This window comes from Mobula hypostoma, chromosome 1 (genome assembly GCF_963921235.1).
Source record: "Mobula hypostoma chromosome 1, sMobHyp1.1, whole genome shotgun sequence".
NCBI classification, from domain to species: Eukaryota; Metazoa; Chordata; class Chondrichthyes; order Myliobatiformes; family Myliobatidae; genus Mobula; species Mobula hypostoma.
Genome location: NC_086097.1, coordinates 178,228,453 through 178,249,839, shown reverse-complemented (window position 1 = coordinate 178,249,839; position 21,387 = coordinate 178,228,453). Strand labels below are relative to the sequence as shown.

The 21,387-nt window shown below is 43.4% G+C and overlaps 1 protein-coding gene across 4 annotated transcripts in view; it reads right to left on the bottom strand.

Moving 5' to 3' along the window:
* ss18 (SS18 subunit of BAF chromatin remodeling complex) overlaps positions 1-21,387 on the bottom strand; it is a 53,546-nt gene that overhangs the window by 22,362 nt on the left and 9,797 nt on the right. For all 4 annotated transcript variants that reach the window (XM_063060378.1, XM_063060351.1, XM_063060370.1 and 1 more), the window contains 6 exons: positions 19,869-19,945; positions 18,344-18,428; positions 17,487-17,640; positions 8,331-8,546; positions 4,592-4,756; positions 2,564-2,665 (listed from right to left, as the gene is read on the bottom strand). In XM_063060378.1, coding sequence (XP_062916448.1) covers positions 2,564-2,665; positions 4,592-4,756; positions 8,331-8,546; positions 17,487-17,640; positions 18,344-18,428; positions 19,869-19,909 — 763 coding nt within the window. In that variant the 5' untranslated portion in view covers positions 19,910-19,945. The remainder of the gene's footprint in view (positions 1-2,563; positions 2,666-4,591; positions 4,757-8,330; positions 8,547-17,486; positions 17,641-18,343; positions 18,429-19,868; positions 19,946-21,387) is intronic.

The window sequence follows — 21,387 nt, the reverse complement described above, 5'->3', positions numbered from 1 at the left end:
AAGACTCTGAACAGAAAGATGAGTGGACCATGGGAGAAAGGGACAGAAAGGGACAGAAAAAGGACACCAGAGGGAGGATAGGCTGGTGAGAAGACGCAAGAGACCATAGTGGGGAATAGAAGCGGAAAGGAGGAGGGGAAAAATATTTACCGAAAGTTGGAGAAATTGATGCCCATGCCATCAGGTTGGAGATTACCTTGATGGAACATGAGGGGAGCCTCATTGTGGCAGAAGAGGAAGCCAAAGACTGACATGTTAAAATGGGAATGGGGATTGGAATTAAAATGGTTGCCAGCAGGAAATTTCGCTTCTTGTGGATGGAGCTGAGGTGCTCAACAAAGCGGTCCCCCAGTCGATTCCGGGTCTCACCAATGTAGAGGAGGCCACATTTGGAGTGCCCGACACAGTAGACAACCCCAAAAGATTCACAAGTGAAGTGCTGCCTCACCTGGAAGGGCTGGTTGGCCCAGTTTTCTTTTTAAACAGGAGATAGGGTGGGAAGAGGTACAATTGGTATTCGGTAGGTTTACAAGATATCTGTAGACAGTTTGTGCCCAGAAATTGAGAAAAGAAAAGGAGGCTACAGGGAAATACAAAGGTGCACCAAAGCTCCGAACTGCAACTGCTCTGCCCGAGACCACAAGAAATTGCAGTGTTGTGAACACAGCCAGTCCATCACCCAAACCAACCTCCAGCTCACAACAACCGATCCTGCTGTCAGACTCACCAGTAGAAAGGGAATTGGAATTAGGTTATTATTATTGCCACATGTACCAAGATACAGTGAAAAGCTTGTCTTGCACGCTGTTCACACAGATCAATTCATTACACAGTGCACGGAGGTAGAACAAAGCAAAACAATAGCAATGCAGAATAAAGTGTAACAGCTACAAAGAAAGTGCAGTGCGGGTAGATAATGAGGTGCAAAATCATCAGGAGGTGAAGTGTGAGGTCAAGAGGTAAGTGAACTTGACCCCTCATGTTGTGATCCTTACATTTTATTTGTCTTGCTGCCCTTTCTAACAGTAACACTACATTTTGCATTTTTACTTATTGTACAATCCTGATGTACTTCTCTATGAAATGATTTGTCTGGATGACACACAAAAGCTTTTCACTGTATATGTGGCCATAATAAAGTAATTACCAAATGGAATGGATGGGATTGTTCCCCAGGAACTGGCTATACATCCAGTGAGCCAAATGGCTTCCATCTGTGTCATCACAAGGATTGTTTCTCTCAGAAGCTTATGATTGCATGAAGTTCTTTGTCTTGATTTCAAAGGGCTCTGAGAAAAGGAGCGAGTACAACTCGCCATAACTAAACAGTCTTCATGAATCCCATCTGGAACTGTACATGCCATTTTAGTTTTCTTATCCAAGGATCATGTTACCAGAGAGGGAATGCAGGGAAAGCACACCAGACCAACTCCTAGAATATACAGCCTGTGGAGATGGGATCAACTGTGCTTGTGTTCTCAGGAGGTTACAAATCTGGGACAGGGTTGAAGCTTTTGGTGATGAGTGAGTTTGACCTTTCTGGCTTGTTTGGGAGGATTAATTCAGGTTGCTTGGAATCCATGCTCCACAAGTGGCCCTCTGTGCACTGTTTACTATTTGCTGTGCTCCCCCCTCGTTCACTTCACACGTCTGTGAACAAGAGGTTAAAAAGCCCCATAGGTGATCATCAGGGAAGCAAAGCTATAAGCATTTACAAAATTTTCTGAAATGAGCCAATTGCCTTCCTTGCTAAATATTCACAACCTTTTTAGGATAGAGGGTGGGGGTGGGGAGGGGGAGGGGGAGTGGAAGAAGAGAAATCAGTCGAACTGCAGGCTACAGTGAAGCACTTTTCATATAGTAATTGCTTCATGGAAGTGTTCTGTCGACTGTCTATTGTAAGGAACCAACATGAACTATTTTTACATTGATCATTATTAGGGGTGTGTTCCACTGTTGGAAGAACTGCTACTTATGCCTAACCCTATTGGCCCTTGAAGTCAAAGAGTTGCACAGCACAGGAACAGGCCCTTCGGCCTGTAGTCCATGCTGACCTATTTGCCCACAATATGTCTGTATCCCTCTATACTTTGCCTGTTTAAGTCACTAAATTCCCAAATAATTGCATCTGATTCTACCACCTTCTCAGGCATCGTGTTCTAGATATCAACCATTCTCCTGTCCTTCAGATCTCCCTTTAGAACAACCATCCCTTGACTCAACCAAGTCACAGCCTTGAACTTGGCTCAGCTGCAGTTGGGGGCAGTTAGTCAGTCCCATGGCTAGGAGTGAAATCTCGTAGATAAAAGTAATCTCCCTCTTGTACTCTTGAGAGTGCCTGAAGTAACAAGTAGCCAATGATATACCTCGGAAGTGTTATAGAATCAAAGAATTCTAAAATTCTTTAACACCATTATTGAATCGTTGCGTATACTCCATGGAAAAAGGCCCTTCGACCTAACACAATCATGCCAAAATGGATGAGTGAGCAACAGTCTGTGATTAGACTTAACAGTAGCTGCAACAGAATGGAGCAACAAAAAAGAACATAGGCATGCATTACCATCAGGATAGTACGGCTGGTTCATGCTCTCTGGGGTGCCCTGTCCATGATTGAACTGATCGCTGTAGTACTCCTCCTGACCTGCAAATTGTTGGAGAGGACCTAAAAAAAAAAGCAGCAGCAATAGTCTCACGTTAAGTGCAGCCTTTGCTGTTTGGAATTTGTTTATAGATCAATATATTTACACACAACACAAATTATGTTTTTATAAACAGTTAACGGCATACATATGACTTTTTTTTTAAAAAAAGGATAATTTAGACAGAATATAGGATGACATTTGTCTTCTGCTCAATGTCATAGAGACAAAAACATTTGATTGTAATACTGGTACCACGCTACCACTCCTGAAAAAATGCAATGTGCCCATTAATATACAGGACTTCTGTACATACGTACGTGCACACACGCACGCACGCACACACGCACAGTTCCTTTCATTGCAATGCCCTGCATTTGCGTTAGTGGCTTCATCTCTTAATGTTTGTGTCTTGACATCAATGGAAGTGCTGTACTGGAGATTCTAATGAGGCTGTGTTTAACTAGATAATTGTATGTTAAAGATTAATTTTATTTGTCACATGCACAAAGAAATGCGTCATTTGCGTCAATGACTAACACAGATCTAAGGATGTGCTGGAGGCTGGCTCCCTGCAAGTGTTGCCAAGCTTCTAGCACCAACATTGTATGCCCACAACTTCCTAACCGTTATGTCTTTGAAATATGGGAGGAACCCCAGATGGTCCCAAGGAGAACATACAAACTCCTTACAGAGAGTGGCGGGAATTGAACCCTGATTGCTGGTGCTATAAAGTGTTTCGCTAGCCAAAACAGTACTGTGCTGCCCTGGTATTAGTTATTATTTTTAGAAAGAACCGACACCAGCCAAATAAAACTACTAAAACTGTAGAATTTTCCACTAAAGCTGATTGCAAGAGAAAAACTTAATACCACAAGGAGGAACTTTTCTGAGTTCAGATCATTAGCCACACCAACTTTGCCACACTGGAATCTGCACTCTGAATAGTGCAAGATTTCAACCCAATGTAGAGCAACAGCACAAAACAGGCCCTTCCAGCTCTTCAAACCACGGTGCCTGGCAACCCACCAATTTCACAATAGCCTAATCACAGGACCACTTATAATGGCCAATTAACCTACTAACCAGTACATCCTTTAGACTGTGGGAGGAGAGCAGAGCACCCAAAGGAAACCAATCCCACACTCAGACAGAAAAGCTAGGCTGACTTTCAGTGTTGTGCCAACTGCTACCCAATTGGAGATGCTGTCTTTTAGCTGAAATTTTAACCGAGGCCTTGTCATCTCTTCCAGATGCATGTGAAAGATCCCATGGATATTTGGAGTAAAAGCAGGAATACTCACTCTGGTGCAACACACAAAAAAATACTGGAGCTGCTCAGCAAGTCAGACAGCATCTATGGAGTGGAATAGACAGTAGGCGTTTTGGGCTGAAACATTGACTGCTTATTTCCCTCCAAAGATGCTGCCTGATTTGCCGAGTTCCTCAAGCATTATCTATGCGTTGCTCAATATTTCCAGCACCTGCAGAATCTCGCGTTTGTCGTCACTTTGACATTCCTGTCCCCACAATCATTCATGACAAAAGTAAATGATGTGCTCTTGATCACAAAGGTAACTGTGTGAGCCCATTGTGCACTTAGTGCAGTCCAATATTACCTGTTTGGTAACCACGACTATACTTCAAAACAGTATGGAGCTCTCTGGGAGATGGAAGGGAAAAATCAGAGGTGCCACAGAAATCAGAGGAGCCACAGAAATCAGAGGAGCCACAGAAATCAGAGGTGCTCAACAGCCTCATGCAGATGATTTCAAACAAGTGCAATGGACGCAGGCTGGCAGAGTACATATTTGCTTGAGCTTTTCCTACAAGGATACTTTCAAGTTCCACTAATCAATTAACAATTCATATAAGAAAATGTAACCCATGGAAACATGCATGTACACACAGTGATGAGAGCTGTGAGTCTATCATGCTTGTGGACTCACCTTGTTGTGCTGGTCTGTATGGGGGCATCTGTCTTTGTCCCATCATGTGATTTGCCTGGTTAACAGGATTCATCATGGTCATGGGGGGCTGGTTCGGATAATGTTGTCCTCCTCCCTGAGGCATATTGAACTGTGAGGCAGGAGGCTGCTGGTGCATCATTGGACCTGGAAGGCAATTCAGTAGGTAACAGGGAACCAAAGTACAACACAACTTAGCCAATCCAATCAATCCAACAAGCTATCTGCTGGAGGAACTCAGCAGATCAAGCAGCAGGGAAAGGAATGGTCAACAATTCTTTCCCTCTCCCCAACCCTGTCCCACAGATGCTGCTGCTCAACCTATTGAGTTCCTCCAGCCAACTGTTTGTTGCTCCCAGTTCCAGCATCTGCATCTTCAACATTCTTTGCCCTAATGTGCAATTTGCCCTTCTGCTCCATTCCAGTAGATCTATTACCCTCCAGCCACCTCCCACACCCCTTTCAGGACCTTCACCATTATTCAGTATTTCCATTCCTGCTTACTTCAAGGATCAAGTGTCACCAACACGAGTCATTAACTTTTTTGCCCTCCCTACTGATGGTGATTGTTAAACCCCAGCACTTAATTCAGGAGCAACATACAAAATACTGGAAGAACTCAGCAGGTCAGGTAGCATCTTTGGAGGGAAATGGACTGTTGATGCTGCTTCTTGTCAAGGGCTTTGATCAGCATTGATGGCCATTTCTCTCAGTGGTTGTTGATGGACCCACGGAGTTCCTCCAAATTTCCAACATCTGTAGTCTCTCTTGTATTTCAAGAAAGTGATGTAAGAGTCCGAGACTAAAGCAGCATTTCACAATTTACTTCCTGACTGGATTTATGACTTTGATCCTATTCCAATACTTGTCCATCATCCTTGGAATCTGTCTCCTCCCAGCTCAGAAAATGTTGTCAAAAACTTACATTTTCCTCCCCACCTTGAATTTCTTGGTAAATTAGTTGAAATCCGTGCCCTGTGAAATTGTAAATACTTATATCCTCATCTACTCTGTCCATCCCCTCAGTGACATGGAACTGGTTTCGAAACTAGTTCTGCAACATCCCACGAACAAGAAAATCCAAAAGTACTGCCTAATCTCTCCCAATGGATCATGCATTGCATAGGATATGCAGCACACAAGCTGGCAATTCAGCCCTGGCAGCTTTAATGCTGCACTCAAGTTGCCTGAAAGCAGTGACACAGGTAGGCAGAGTAGTGAAGATGATAGTTGGCACACTCTCTTTATGGGACAGGGTAATCAGTGCAGGAGTTCTGATTAGTAAAGGGGATGGAGATTAGGTTAGATCAGTTGGGATGCCAAGCAGGCTGCCTCATCTTAGATTCTTGAATATCAAGGTTGCTGACTGCTCCTGAACCATTCCACAATACAACGCCTTCAGCCAACTTCAACCAAAACATCCCCTGCCCTATGCTTCCTCATTGACTGTCGTAATTATCATGTTCAACTACATGGCCTCTCAAAGGTTGGGAACCCCTGGAAATATCTACTGCAAAGGTTTTGAGGCTGGATCATTGGGAGAATTTTGGAAAGATCAGAGAATTGAGGGCTCTGGGGAACTGGCACACGAGATGAGGCCAACGTAGATCAGCCAGGATCTTACTGAATGCACATGTAGGTTTGAGGAGCCAAATGGCCTATACCTGCTCCTATGTTCTCATGGCTCAGGCAACTGGTGCCTCCTCCAGCACGTGACCACCTCTCTGAAATATTCCCCACTCCACAATTTCAACATACTGTTGATTGTGCATACACTCACTGATTTACAGGTACATCAATCCCAATTTATTAACTTCCATCAAATGCGTCCAGATTACACCACTCACCTACACACTATGCAGAGCTTATGGTATTCAGCTAACATATCAACCCATGTCTATGGGATATAGGATGAAATCAAAATCCCAGAGGAAACCCGTGTGGTTACAGAGAGCACGTACGAACTCCACACAGATAGCACTCGAGCTCAGGATGGGACTTGTCTGTCTCTGGAACTTTGAGGCAATGGTTCTACTAGCTCTGCAATTCCCTCTTTAATACTCTGTCCATCCAAGACCATAAAACATAGGAAGAGAACTAGGCCATTTGGCTCACTGAATCCACTTTACCATTCGATTATAGCTGATTTATTTTTCCCTCTCAACCCAATTCTCCTACTTCTCCCCATAACCTTTGATGCCCTTACTAATCAAGAATACATCAACCTCCACTTCACAGGAGCCTCCGCTCCCGCACCAGCAGACACAGGAACAGCTTCTTCCCTGAGGCTGTGACGCTGGTGAACCTCTCATCATAGCGCTAAGCAGTATTGCATCCGTATTGTACTGTCTCAGTACTTTTATATTTGTGTGCTGTAGCACTTTTTTTTTATTCGCAGTTATTTTGTAAATAACACTATTCTTTGCATTTCTGGTCAGATGCTAAACGCATTTCATTGGCTTTGTATCTGTACTCTGCACAATGACAATAAAGTTGAATCTAATCTAAATATATCCAATGACTTGGCCTCCACAGCTATGGCAATGATTTCAACAGGTTCATCATTCTCTGGTTAAATAAATTCCTCATCAACATTGTTAGAACCATAGAAACATTACAACACAGAAACAGGCCTTTTGGCCCCTCTTGGCTGTGCTGAACCATTTTTCTGCCTAGTCCCACTGACCTGCACCTGGACCATATCCTTCCATACACCTCTCATCCGTGTACCTGTCCAAGTTTTTCTTAAATGTTAAAAGTGAGCCCGCATTTACCACTTCATCTGGCAGCTCATTCCACACTCCCACCACTGTGTGAGGAAGTCCCCCACCACCCATGTTCCCTTTAAACTTTGTCCTCTCCTCGATTCCATCCAAGCCTTTCAATATTCAGTAGGTTTCAATGAGATTCCGCTCCGCCCCCACCCTTATCCTTCTGAACTCCATCAATTACAAGCCCAGAGTCAAACACGCTCCATACATTAACCCTTTCATCCCCAGGATTATTCTCATAAACTTCTGGACTCTCTCCAACGCCAGCACATCCTTCCTTCAATATGGGACCTAAAACTCATCACAATGCTCCAAATGTGATCTGACCAACATCTTATAAAGCCTCAGCATTATAATCTTTGCGTATATATTCTATTCCTCTTGAAATATTCCGTAAAATTTGCCTGACTAACCAAACATAACCAACCCCTTACAAGTCATGGTATCACACTCCTTATCAGATAGATCGCTCCTATAAATTACCAGGGAGGATACAACAGATCCATTGATCATCTAAACACACTAGAATGTAACATTCACCTGGTAGTGACAGATAAACCATGAACACCACTAACTCAAATTTGAAAGTTATTATGTAAATTCAAGCTGCAGCTAAACCGAAGGGCCACAGGTTAACAGAACAGTATAGCACAGGAACAGGCCCTTCAGCCCACAACATCTGGGCTAAACATGATCCCAACTAAAACTAAAACTCTTCTGCCTGCACATGACCCACATCCCTCCTTTCCTGGCATATTCATGTGCCTATCCAAAAGTCTCATCCGGAAACCCATCACTCTTCAGAGACACAGAGAAAAAAAAATTTTCACCGCTTCATCTCACAAGCACGTCCTCTAGTATTTAATATTTCTATCCTGGTGGAAAAAGACTGAACATCAACTATATCTATGCCATTCAATTCTATAAACTTCTATCAAGAGGTGAAATACCTTGGCTTGGCTGCATGTTCATGTTTGGTCGAGGTCCATAGTTCCCCATCGACTGCCCTTGGTTCATGCTCATTTGATTCTGCACTGGCATCCCTTGCGATGATGGCACTGAGTGACTGAAACCTCCCATCGAGCTGTGGCTACTCGTTGGCATGTTGACCGAGGAATTGGCCATACCTGCTTGGCCCGGCCCTTGAACTGGCATGTGGTTAGAACCTGGCATCAGAAATAAAACAAATAGCTATTACCAAGAATATTCGCCGACTTTTGATGGCTCCTAAGTGCAGAGAAATAAAAAAACACTTTACTACCAGAAATTGGCCAAAGACAGATGGGAACTTAATCCAAATTTTGCCCAGTTGCTTGGGAGCACCACTGGTTAATACACTGTCCCTTTCCATTGTGGATACGTTATGAAAAGGATTCACCTAGTGTCTACGCAAATATTCACCTTATGAGAGATATATTGTAACTGGTTTATTTTTCACATGTACTGAGATGCAGTGAAGAAACACTTGGATGCCATCTATCCACACAGATTACTCCATCACGTAGATCACTTACAAAGGAAAACAACAGAATGCAGAATAAAATGTTACAGTTATAGAGAAAGTGCATTGTAGTTAAACAATAAGGTGCAATATCATAGCAAGGTAGATTGTGAGGCTAAGAGTCCATCTTATCACCCTGGAGACTGTCCAATGGTCTTATAACAGCAGGGTAGAAGCTGTCCTTGAGCCTAGTGGAATGTTCTTTCGTATCTCCAGCTCAATAGGAGGAGAGAGAAAATAGAATGTGAGGTTATGTGGGATTATGCAGACTGCTTGATTTAGGTAGCAAGTAGTTTATAGAGAGTCCACGGAGGAAAGGCTGGTTTCTGAAATGTGCTGAACGGTGTCCACAAATCTGCAGATCCTTGCAGAACAGGTGCCATATCAAGCCATGGTACTTCCAAATTTTCCATTACAAGTATGTTACAATAGATGTTCAATAGATGCTTCGACAGTGTGGAAGTAGAAATCCAACCCTCATCACCCTCCAGATTAGATTAGTGCATCAGAATGCAGTGTGAGAACATCTGCTAGAGGTAGACGATCTGTTCCCCTTAAGTCACTCCCCAATTTGCTCATCTGCAGACTCAACAGTTTCCTCCGGGAGCCCAGCTCTCAACGGTTCAGTCAGGACTGCCCTGGACAGGAAGCCTGCTGCTTCTACACAACAGCCCACTCAGTGACCTTAATGGTAGAGCAGGCTTGATTCCTCAGGAGCTGTCTCCTCTCCCTCTGCACGATCTTTAACATTGATCATTTTGGAGAAGAAAGGGAGGAAGCAAAACACTGAGGTGGTGTTGATGGGTTCACGTTCATTCAGAAATGTGATGGCAGAGATGGAAGAAACTGTTCCTCAAACATTGAGAATGTATCTTCAGGCTCCAGTACCTTCTCCTTGATGGTAGCAATGAGGGGGGCATGTACTGGGTGATAGGTTTCCTAAATGATGAATAAGGCGGAGCTTAGGAGGAATAATGGTGCCTAATGATGACTCCATTGCCTGCATCTTCGGAAACAGCTCTATTTCCACCTTTAATATTTTTATTTTTCCCTTTCAGGGTTCTTTTGAAGACCCTGACCTGGAGTGACACATAGGCTTTGGTTCTTTAAGGGAATGGGACCCATTCTTAGGGTTCCACGACTGGCTGTTATTCGACATGCCAAGGGTTTGACCTGAGAGTCTCAATGGTGTTTGGAAGCCTAAGATCTCGGGGCTCTGGAGACGGGCGGATCGAGGTTTGGTGTCACGGCAGGAGACTTGTGTGTCGTCGGGGAGGCCAGAAAATCCTTTGCTGTGGGTCCAAAGACCCGAGGTCTTTGCAATCTTCGGACACAGATTTCGAAAAAAAGTGACAAAACGGACTTTTAACATCGTAAACCAGCGGGTTGTTGTTATGTCTCCCGCTTGCTGTGAAAATTGGGGACACCTCCCTCTCCCTTGCCAGGGAGAGAGAGAACCTGTAGTTTGTCGAATGTCAGATGAAATGCGAAGCCTTTGGGGCAACTTTGGTCTGTGTCTTTGCTACTGCTTAGCACATGCTTGGGCTTGGTGATGATACTGATGTGCTTTTTTTTTGCTGGTGGGGGAAGGGGGATCGTTGCTCGCTGCCGCTTATGCATGGGAGGGGGGAGCTGGGGGGGGGGACTTTGGGGTTCTCACGTTTAACTGTCACTCATTCTTAGGGGCACTTCTCTGTTTTCATGAATGTTTGCAAAGGAAAAAGCATTTCGGGATGTATATTGTGTACATTTCTCTGACATTAATTTCGACCTTTGGAAGATTTCCTGGATGCCGAGCAGGTTATTGCCTACGATGGAGCTGGCTGAATTTACAACATTCTGCAGCTTATTTCAATCCTCTGTAATGGTCCTTCCAGACCAAACAGTGATACAACCAGTTAGAATACTGTGCATGGTTCATCTGTAGAAATCTGTAAGTTTCTTTGGTGATGTAACAATTCACCTCAAACTCCTAATGAAATATAACCATTGCCGTGCCCACTTTGTAATTGCATCAGTATGTTGGACCCTGAGGATTGATCCTCAGACACCCAGGAACTTGAAAATGCTCACCCTTTCCCATTCTGAGGAAGACTGTGTGTTGCCTTTACTTCCCCTTCCTGAAGTCAACAATCAGTTCCTTGGTCTCACTGACGTGGAGTATTGATGTTGTTGTGGCACTACTCAACCAACTGATTTATCTTACTCTGTACACCTCCTTGTCACCATCTGAAATTCTGCCAACAATAGCTGTATCGTCAGCAAATATATAGATGGCGTTTGAGCTATGCCTAGCAACACAATCTTGGGTGTAGAGTAGAGTAGAGCAGTGGCCTATGCACACATCCTTGATGTGCACCACCATTGATTGTCAGCGAGGAGATGTTATTTCCGATCTGCACAGACTGTGGTTTCCAAAAGGGGAAGTCAGGGATCCAGTTGCAGAGGGAAGTTCAGAGGACCAGGTTTTGGAGCTTATTGATTAGAACTGAGGGTATAATTGTGTTGAATACGGAGCTGTAGTTAATAAACAGCAGCCTGATGTAACAATTGCTATTATCAAGGCTGAGTGGAGAGCCAGTGAGATTGTATTCACTGTAGACCAATTGTGGCAATAAGCAAATTGCAGTGGATTTAGGTCCTTGCTTAGGCAGGAGTTGCTTCTTGCCATGATCAACCCCTCAAAGCACTGATCAAAGTAGATACAAGTACCACTGGGCGACAGTCATTGAGGCAGCTCACCCTTCTCTTCGTGGGCACTGATATGATCGTATCCCTGTTGAAGTAGGTATGAGGCTCTGGCTGTAGCAGTGAGAGACTGAAAACGTCCTTGAACACTCCTGCCAGTTATCTGGCACAGATTTTCAGAGCCTGACACTTTGCAAAGGTTCACCCTCTTGAAAGATGACCTTGACATCAGACTCTGAGACAGAGATCACAGGGTCACTAGATGCTGCAGGGATTCGCACAGGTGTAGTTTTATTCTCCCTTTCAAAGTGTGAATTTTAACTTTATAGCAAATCTAATGTGCCTCTGGTCACACTTCCATTGATAATGTTGCTGTGAAGCACACTGGGAAGTTGTCCATGAAAGGATGCTATACAAATGTACCGTTTTGGCAATCAAGATGGACAGGGAACCTGTTGGGTCTGGTCCTTGGCTGTGTGGAGCCTAGACAAGAGTCATAACGCATGGAAACTGGCCCTGGTCTATTCGAGTCCCCACGTACACTGATCCCATTCCATTCTCCCCAAAATCCCAACAACTCTCCCCAAGATTCTACCACCCATCTGCAGCTCTCAACGAATCTTGCAGCTTTAGTGTGTGCAGGATAGGCAGGAACCAAGAGCACTCAGGGGAAACTGACACCAGTACAGAGAGAACACGAACCACGCAGAGTGCATCGGAGATCAGTAGAATTACAATTCAGAGGAACAAAATCTGTTGTCGATCACTACCTGGCCACCGTGGGTTGTGCATGTGTGTACACGGAGGCACCAAGTGGGCTCTGGAACTCCGAGCTCAGTCATGGAGGTGCCTACTATTCTACGTTCAATGAAGTCGATACAAAAAGTAGACGTGGAAAGAATGTTTCCCCACAGTGGGTGAGTCTAGGACAAGAGAGCACAGCCTCAGGATAGAGGGGCGCCCTTTCAAAACAGAGAAGCGGATTAACTTAATTAGCCAAAGGGTGGTGAATTCGTGGAATTTATTGCCACATGCAGCTGTGGAAGCCAGGTCATTGGGTGTATTTAAGGCAGAGATTGATAGGTTCTAGATTGGACATGGATCGAAGGTTATGAGGAGAAGGGCAGTAACTGGGGTTGAAGAGGAGATAAAAAAAGATTCGGCCATGATTGAATGGCGGAGCAGACTTGATGGGCCAAAGGGCCTAATTCTGCTCCTATGTCTTATGGTGTTATGGTCTAAAAACTGGCCGGCTGGCGGGCACACATTGCAAGGCAAAGTACGTCTTCATATCGAAAAAAGCGGTGACAATTCAGCTCATTACATCCAGTTACCTGGTTCCTTCTGAAAGCCCCTCTCCTAAACCTTCCTTTCCAACAGTACAGTCCCATTACAGCAACTTATTGAATCATTCCTTTACTCCTTTGACCAGTTCCCATCATTGACCTTTTTGCCCAGAAAAGAATTGTTTCCTTTCACTTCCTTCAACTCTCATCAGAATCAGGTTTAATATCGCTGGCATAAGTCAGACTGAACCCCTTTACCAGGATTTTAAAAGACACAAGAGAGAGAACTTCTTTATGCAGAGGGGATGAGCTGCCAGAGGAAGTGGTCTAGGTGGGAGCAATTGGAATTGCTTTATTATTGTCATATGTAACAAGATAGAGCGAAAATGCTGTCTTGTATAACGTTTGTACAGATTGAACCATTACACAATGCATTTAACTAGAATAAGGGAAAGCAACAATAGCATAGAATAAAGTGTAAAATCTGCTGAGAAAGTGGTGTGTAGGTAAACAATACAGAGCAAGATCACAACGAGGTAGATTGCAAGGCTAATAGTCCATCTTATCGTACGAGAGGTCTGTTCAAGAGTCTGATAACAATGGGATAGAAGCTGTTTTTGAGCTTGGTGGTATGGACTTTTGTATCTTCTGCCTGATTAGAGAGGTACATGGAGGGGAGGAGCTTGGAGGGTTACGTGCCAAATGCCAACAGGGAAGAGGTTCTGCTTCCATGCTGTGCTACTCTAGGACTATCTGAACTCCCTATCCCACCATCCTGCACGTGAAAGCTTCATAAACCGACTGGTTTCAATTATGGTTACTCCTTTTCCCCCACCCCCCAATCATGTTGCAGCTGTCCCTTGCCAGAGGAAGTGGTCTTTCTCTTGTGTGGGATGTTTTTCCTGCAGTCTGGGCAATGTACAGTTCTGGGGAGAAGCTTGTCTTGGTCTCTGTCCTAAAACTCTCCAAGGATCAGTAAAGCGGAAGGTTTACAGGATAGTTTAATCACCACCCATCCAAGGCCAGAAGGCTCTGCAAACACAAGACTTGCACTTGGGTATATGCATTTATTATTACAGTTTGGGTCATGTGTTTTTAACTGTTCTCAATGCTTCAGTAAAGCAGCAACATTATCAAATACCCCTCACATTATCTCTTCTCCCCGCCACCCCTTCTATTGGGTAGAAGACAAAAAAGCCTGAAAGCACATTTCACTGGGCTCAAGAACAGCTTCGGTCCCACTGTTGTCAGACTATTGAACAGTCTCCTAGAAAGATAAGATGGGCTCTTGACCTTAAAATGTACCCTGCCATCGTCTTGCACCTTTTTTTCCCCCAAACCGTTCCGTTTATTATCAGAGAATGTGTACAGTATACAACCTGAAACACTAGTCTTTACAGACATCCACAAAAAACAGAACCCCAAAAGACAGTGTTAGAACCCCGAAGTCCCCCTTTCCTGTACAAGCAGCAGCATCAAGCATCAGCCTCCCCCCGCCCACTTCAGCAAAAAGCATTGGTGTTCACCAGCCATCAACGAAGCACCCAAAGAGAGACCATGATCTAATCAGAAAAAAAACCTGTTTACCCAACAGTTCAACATACCACAGGCTCTCTCTCTCTCACTAAGGGACCTATTTTCACAGTGAAAAGGGAGATCGACAGTCACTGTTACAGCCTGCTGCATTGCTTTTTGTTCCAAGATATGAGAGTGAGCCACAGAGACCTACGTCCATACTGCACTTTATCTGTTACTGCTTTATTCTGTGCTGCTACTGTTTTATCTTGTATGACATCAATGTACAGATGTGATGATCTATACGAGACAAGACAAGAAAGGAGCAGAAGTAGGCCATTTGGCCCATCGAGTCTGCTCCGCAGCTCCCCCATAAGCTAAACTATTCACCCATCTAGTTCCAATTTCCGGCTTTTTCCCCATATCCCTTGATACCCTAATTAGATACCTGTCAATCTCCTCCTTAAACACCCTCAATGATCGGGCCTCCATAGCTGTATGTGGCAACGAATTCCACAAATCCACGACCCTCTGGCTAAAAAAATTACTCCTCATCTCTGTTTTAACTGGGTCCCCTCTTGTCCTGGACTCATCCACCAAGGGAAACAACCTTTCCACATCTACTCTGTCCAACCCTTTCAACATTCGAAATATTTCTATGAGATCCCCTCTCATTCTTCTATACTCTAATGAATACAGTCCAAGAGCCCACAAACGCTCCTCATATGTTAGCCCCTGCATTCCAGGAATCATCCTCGTAAATCTTCTCTGAACTCTCTCCAACATCAGTACATCCTTTCTAAGACAGGGGGCCCAAAACTGCACACAGTATTCCAAATGAGGTCTCACTAATGCCCCATAGAGCCTCATCAACACCTCCTTACTCTTATACACTATTCCTCTTGAAATGAATGCCAACATAGCATTTGCTTTCCTTACCGCCAATCCAACTTGGTGGTTAACCTTTAGGGTATCCTGCACGAGGACCCCCAAGTCCCTTTGCACTTCCGAGTTTTGAATTTTCTCCCCATCTAAATAATAATCTGCCCGATTATTTCTTCTTCCAAAATGTACAACCATACATTTGTCAACGTTGTATCTCATCTGCCATTTCTTCGCCCACTCTCCTAAACTGACTAAGTCTCTCTGCAACCTTTCCATTTCTTCAACATTTCCTGCTCCTCCACCTATCTTGGTGTCATCCACAAACTTAGCCACAAAACCATCTAATCCATAATCCAAATCATCGATATACATCGTAAAAAGAAGCAGCCCCAACACCGACCCCTGCGGAACACCACTAGTAACTGACAACCAATCAGAATAGGATCCCTTTATTCCCACCCTTTGCTTTCTGCCTATCAGCCAATGCTCCACCCATTTCAATATCTTTCCTATAATTCCATGGGCTCTCACCTTATTAAGCAGCCTCATATGCCACACCTTATCGAAGGCCTTTTGAAAATCCAAATACACAACATCCACAGCCTCTCCCTTGTCAATCTTATTTGAGATTACCTCAAAAAATTCCAATAGGATGGTGAGGCAGGATCTTCCGTTCATGAAACCATGCTGGCTTCGGCCTATCTTGTCATGCACCTCGAGGTATTTCATAACCTCATCCTTGAGGATTGACTCCAATATCTTTCCAACTACCGAGGTCAGACTAATAGCTCTGTAATTTTCTTTTTGCTGCCTCCTTCCTTTCTTAAATAGCGGAACTACATTTGCAACCTTCCAGTCCTCCGGAACCATGCCAGAGTCTTTTGATTCCTGGAAGATCATTTCCAATGCTTCCACAATCTCCAAAGCCACCTCCTTCAGAACCCTTGGGTGCACCTCATCCAGACCAGGAGACTTATCTATTCTTAGTCCACTTAGCTTCTCCAGCACTTGCTCTCTAGTAATCTTGACTGTACCTAATTCTATTCCCTGATACCTCTGGCTATCAGGTATATTGCTCATGTCTTCCACTGTGAAGACTGATGCAAAATACTCATTCAGTTCCTCCACCATCTCTTTGTTATCCATTATAATTTCTCCAGCATCATTTTCAATCGGTCCCGTATCTACCCTTGTCACTCTTTTACTCTTCATATATTTTTTAAAAACTCCTTTTTTTATGTAAATCGCCAACTTCCTTCCATAATTCATCTTTTCTTTCCTAATGACTTCCTTAGTTTCCTTCTGTAAGTTTTTAAAAGTCTTCCAGTCCTCATTTTCCCCAGTAATTTTTGCTTCCTTGTACGCCGTTTCTTTTGCTTTTATTTTTGCCTTAATCTCTCTCGTTAGCCACATTTGTGCCATTTTTCCATTCATGATTTTTTTTCTTGGAATATATTTTTCCTGCATTTTCCTTATTTCTTGTAGGAATTTCATCCAATTCTGCTCTGCCAAGCCTCCATTTAGCTTACTTTTCCAATCGACTTGGGCCAGTTCCTCCCTCATACCACTGTAATTTCCCCTGTTCCACTGAAATATCGATACACCTGATACCAGCTTCTCCTTTTCAAATTTGAAACTGAACTCAATCATATTATGATCACTACTTCCAAGGGGTTCCCTAATCGAGTGGCATGTAAAACAAAGTTCACACTCTACCTTGGTATGTGACAGCAAAAAAAGTTTACCAAACAGTTGAGAGGCAGTTTTCAACAAAAAAAAACATTCAATTACCCGTCTCCAACATTAACAGCATTTAAAATACATGATCAGGTACATGCGTAGGAAAGATTTAAGGATATGGGTCAAACTTGGGCAAGTGGGAATCTTGGTCAGCATAAACTAGCAGGGCTAAAAGGCCTCTTTCTGTTCTGTATGATACCATGACCATTTCCCTGCAAATATCTCTCCCTCTCACATCCATTAACCACCTTTGTGTTCTTTAGCCACTTAAATACATCAAGGGAAAACATACAGTAGGAAATTAACTGATGTGGGAGGAAACCAGAGCACCAGGGAAGAGACAGAGACAGAGCCAGAGCAACGGAGCTCAAACCCAGATGGCTGGAGCTGTCAAACAGAAGTGTCAACAGCTTTGTCACTTCGTTGAGTCCTCCGAGTTACTCAATTGGTACAGTTATACCAAGGCCCAATCACACCAGGGAGCAACTCACCAGGCATCTGCCCATTCATCTGATTCTGCATGTGAGGCGCAGGGACACCCCCTCCACCCATGCCCTCTGCTGACATGTTGTGTGTATGGGGAAGCTGGTTCATTCCAGTCTGGTTCATTGATCCTGGTCCCATTGGCATGGTCTGTGATGGAGGCTGCAACACAAGGGCATAAACAAAATTAATAGCAGCTCTCTCAGCAACTCCCCCTTGACCCTCACTGCTGTTCCAGCAGATGTACAGACAATATCATAACAGTTCAATCACAGAACCGTGAACCCAGCAGACAGTGGGATTGCCAGCAGATCGTGGAAAATATGGACTCTGTCTACACCTCACTGCCTCAGTGAAACACCCAGCATAATCAAAGACCCCACCCATTCCAGACATTGTCTCTTCACCCCCTTTCCATTTAGCCAAAGAAACAAAAGCCCGAAAGCACCTACCACCAGGCTCCAAGACAGCTTCGATCCAACTGTTAGACTAGTTAACAGTTCCCAGTATGATAAGATGGACTCTTGACCTCACAATCTACCTTGCACTTTACTGTTTACGTGCAGTGCACTTTCTCTGTAGCTGCTACACTTTATTCTGCAATCTGTTATTGCTTTTCACTGTTTGACCAACTGTATGAACATTATGCAAGACAAGTTTTTCAACTGTGTCCCAGTACATGTGACAATAAAACAGGAGAACATGGCCAAACTATTTCCTAATTTAATTCAAATCAAGCCATGCAAGAGCCAAGCATCAGGCTCCCGACCTTAATTTAAGTCACTAACTTATTGCCATACTCAAGTGAAATCACCATGGCTGTCACTTCCTCTGAGGCCTTGCTTAATTTAGCAGGGACACTTACAGCTGGCAACAGCGACTGCATATTCTGATTGGAATCCGCTATTGTTGCCAAGTAGACCAAGTTTCTGTGAAGCATTTGCTGGTACCTAGGAGTGAACACAAAACATTATCCATGTACTTTGTTACTTATTTTGCACTTTTACTATAACATCACAATTGGACTGTTATTACCTGATTGTTTTAACCCCGATACCCAAGATTGGTGTTTCTTTGCTCTTGTGGTGTTGTTAATGCTGCTTGCGTTGTTCTGCAGACATGGTGGGCATGCTAAGTTGGTGCCGGAATGTGTGGCGGCAGTCGCGGCCTGTCCCCAGCACATCTTTAGGTTGTTTTGGTTGTTAAAGGATACATTTCACTCTATGTTTCAATGTAAATGAATCTGAAATAACATGTAATGTGGCCTGCACTAACACAGTGAGTCAAGAGGATGCCCCCTCTGTTATAAATTTCCAATGATACTAATTTTTAAGGTACCACCTCTTGCAGATATCCATTCTAGACCATCGAGAACATTTTCAAGAGGCTGTACCTCAAGAAGACAGCATCCATCATTAAAGATTCTCAACATCTGGGATATGCTCTCTTCTCATTACTACTATCGAGGTGGTACGAACTACCTCGCTATCCATCATTTGAACTACCTGTGTATTTTTGTAACTTGTAGTAATTTTTATGCCTTGCACTGTACTGCTGCCACAAACAAACAAATTTTACGACACGTCAGTGGTAATAAATCTGATTTTGACTCAGAGCAGCATTGATCTCCACTTGCCTGTCACGCCAAAGACACAAAAGCTTGAGAATGTATACAACCAGACTCCAGAGCAACTTCTATCCCACTGTTAAATCTTGGCTCTTGAATGGACCTCTTGTATAATAATATGTACTTGATCACTCAGTTGACCTTGTCACGGGTTTGCACCTTACTGTCTGCCTGCACTTTCTCTGCAACTATAACACTTCATTCTGCATTCTGTTAATGCTTTTTCCTTGTACTACCTCAATACACTGATATGATGAAATAATCTGTATGGATGGCATGCAAAACAAAGCTGTTCACGGTATCTGGGTATGTGTGACAATAAAAACCAATTAATGAGGAGTAGGATTGCATTGTCAATTGGCATTGAAGTAATGAGCTGAAATGGCTTCCTTCTATATCACAAAGAGATTCAGGAAATATGGTAAAGTATGTTCCTCTCAAATTTTACAACAGATCTCTTCCATCTCCTGTCACTTGCCCATATTCCCACATAAACCCCCACAAAGTTCAAGAGGGGATTCCACTCTGACCAATGAAAACCACGCCTCATTCTCTTTTCTCAATGAGAGCCCCATCCTTTGTGTTTTGTTTCCAGGAGGAACAAATAGTGATTGCATTACCAATTTTTTCGCAAGTTTATTAATAATTAGATTGTGCTGCCAGGCACCAATTAACTGCTGCAGCATAGATACAAGCATCTGTACCTTTGCCTGCATATCAATATATTTACAAGCTGTAAGACACAGATGAGATGTCAACTTACTGAGAACATTCAGCAGATTTCCCTTTGCTCTGAAAGTCCATGATACATTGGATAAGCTGGTTGTTTTCATCCAGTAACTAAGAAAAGAAAGAAGAGAGAAAGTTATGGCAACTGTGTAGAGCTTCAGAGTGAATACACAACAGCTCACTTGCCAATATATTAAGTTGCGCAGCCAAGGTACCATAGCTATTAATGAAACAAGAGAGACTGCACAATCTGAAAACCTGGAGCAACACCCACACTGAAACAAAATGGTGGAGGAACTCAGTAGGTCAGGCAGCATCTATGGAAGGAAATGGACAACTGATGTCTAAGGCAGTGATTCTTCATCAGGACTGGAAAGAAAGATTACAGAAGCCCAAAAGAAAGTTAATCAGAATTAGGGCTAATTATCACAAAGTAAATAAAAGAAACTGTTTGGCAGCAGGAAGGTTGCTGACTGATTTCAGATAAACAAGGAGTAGAACGGGAGCAAGAAGGAAAGATCAGAATGTACTTTGCTTTACAAAATATATATAATGGAACCTTTTGTGATCCGGTATAAAAACAACACCACAAGCTGAAAACACTCAGCAGGTCAGGCAGCATCTGTGGAGAAAGAAACAGAGTAAATGCTGCTTCAGATCAGCCCATGAAAGGGGAACACACATGACCTATGTGAACACACAGTAAAAGGTGACCGAGAGAGGGAAGGTGAACCCACGAATGGAATCAAAGGAATTTCAATTCAGAGTCAGATTCCCAAATTTCACTGCAATAGAAATTACCATTCAGCCCAGCAAGTCTGTGTGAGCTGTCAGACCTATTCAATTCTTTTCCCTTGCAACCTATTCAGAAATAATTTACTGGGGTTAGTTTGCTGGGTACCATGGACGAATTGGACCAAAGGGCCTGCTTCCACTTTGTATTACTCTGACTATCCTCCCTACATGAACATAACCTTTCTGCTGATACTGAATATAGGTGAGTGATGAATAAAATTTACAGCAGTCACCAGCCACCGAACACCCACTTTATACTAACCTGACACTCACATTCCCATCAACTGCCCCAGGTTCTACCACTCTCCCATCCACCAGGGGCAACTTACAGCAGCCAATTAACCCAGCAAACAAACATATCTTTGGGACGTGGAAAGAAACTGCAATACACAAGGGAAACTCACATGATTACAGGGAGACTGTACATCTTCAAGACTGGGGGTGACTTCAGAAGGAAGCATCCATCATTAAGGATCCTCCCCATCCAGGACATGCTTGCAATACATTACTACAATTGGAGAGGAGGTACAACAGCCAGAAAACCCAACTTAATGTTTTAAAAACAGCTTCTTCACCTCTACCATCAGATTTCTAAAAGTTTCATAAACCTAAGAACACCACATCATCATTCTTTTTTGTTTGGCACCAAACAAAATATAAATGAAATATAAATTATATTTTCATTTATATTAATCGTTGTGTCTTGCACTGTACTGCCGCCAAACAACAAATTTCACCTCATCTCCGTCAGTGGGAAA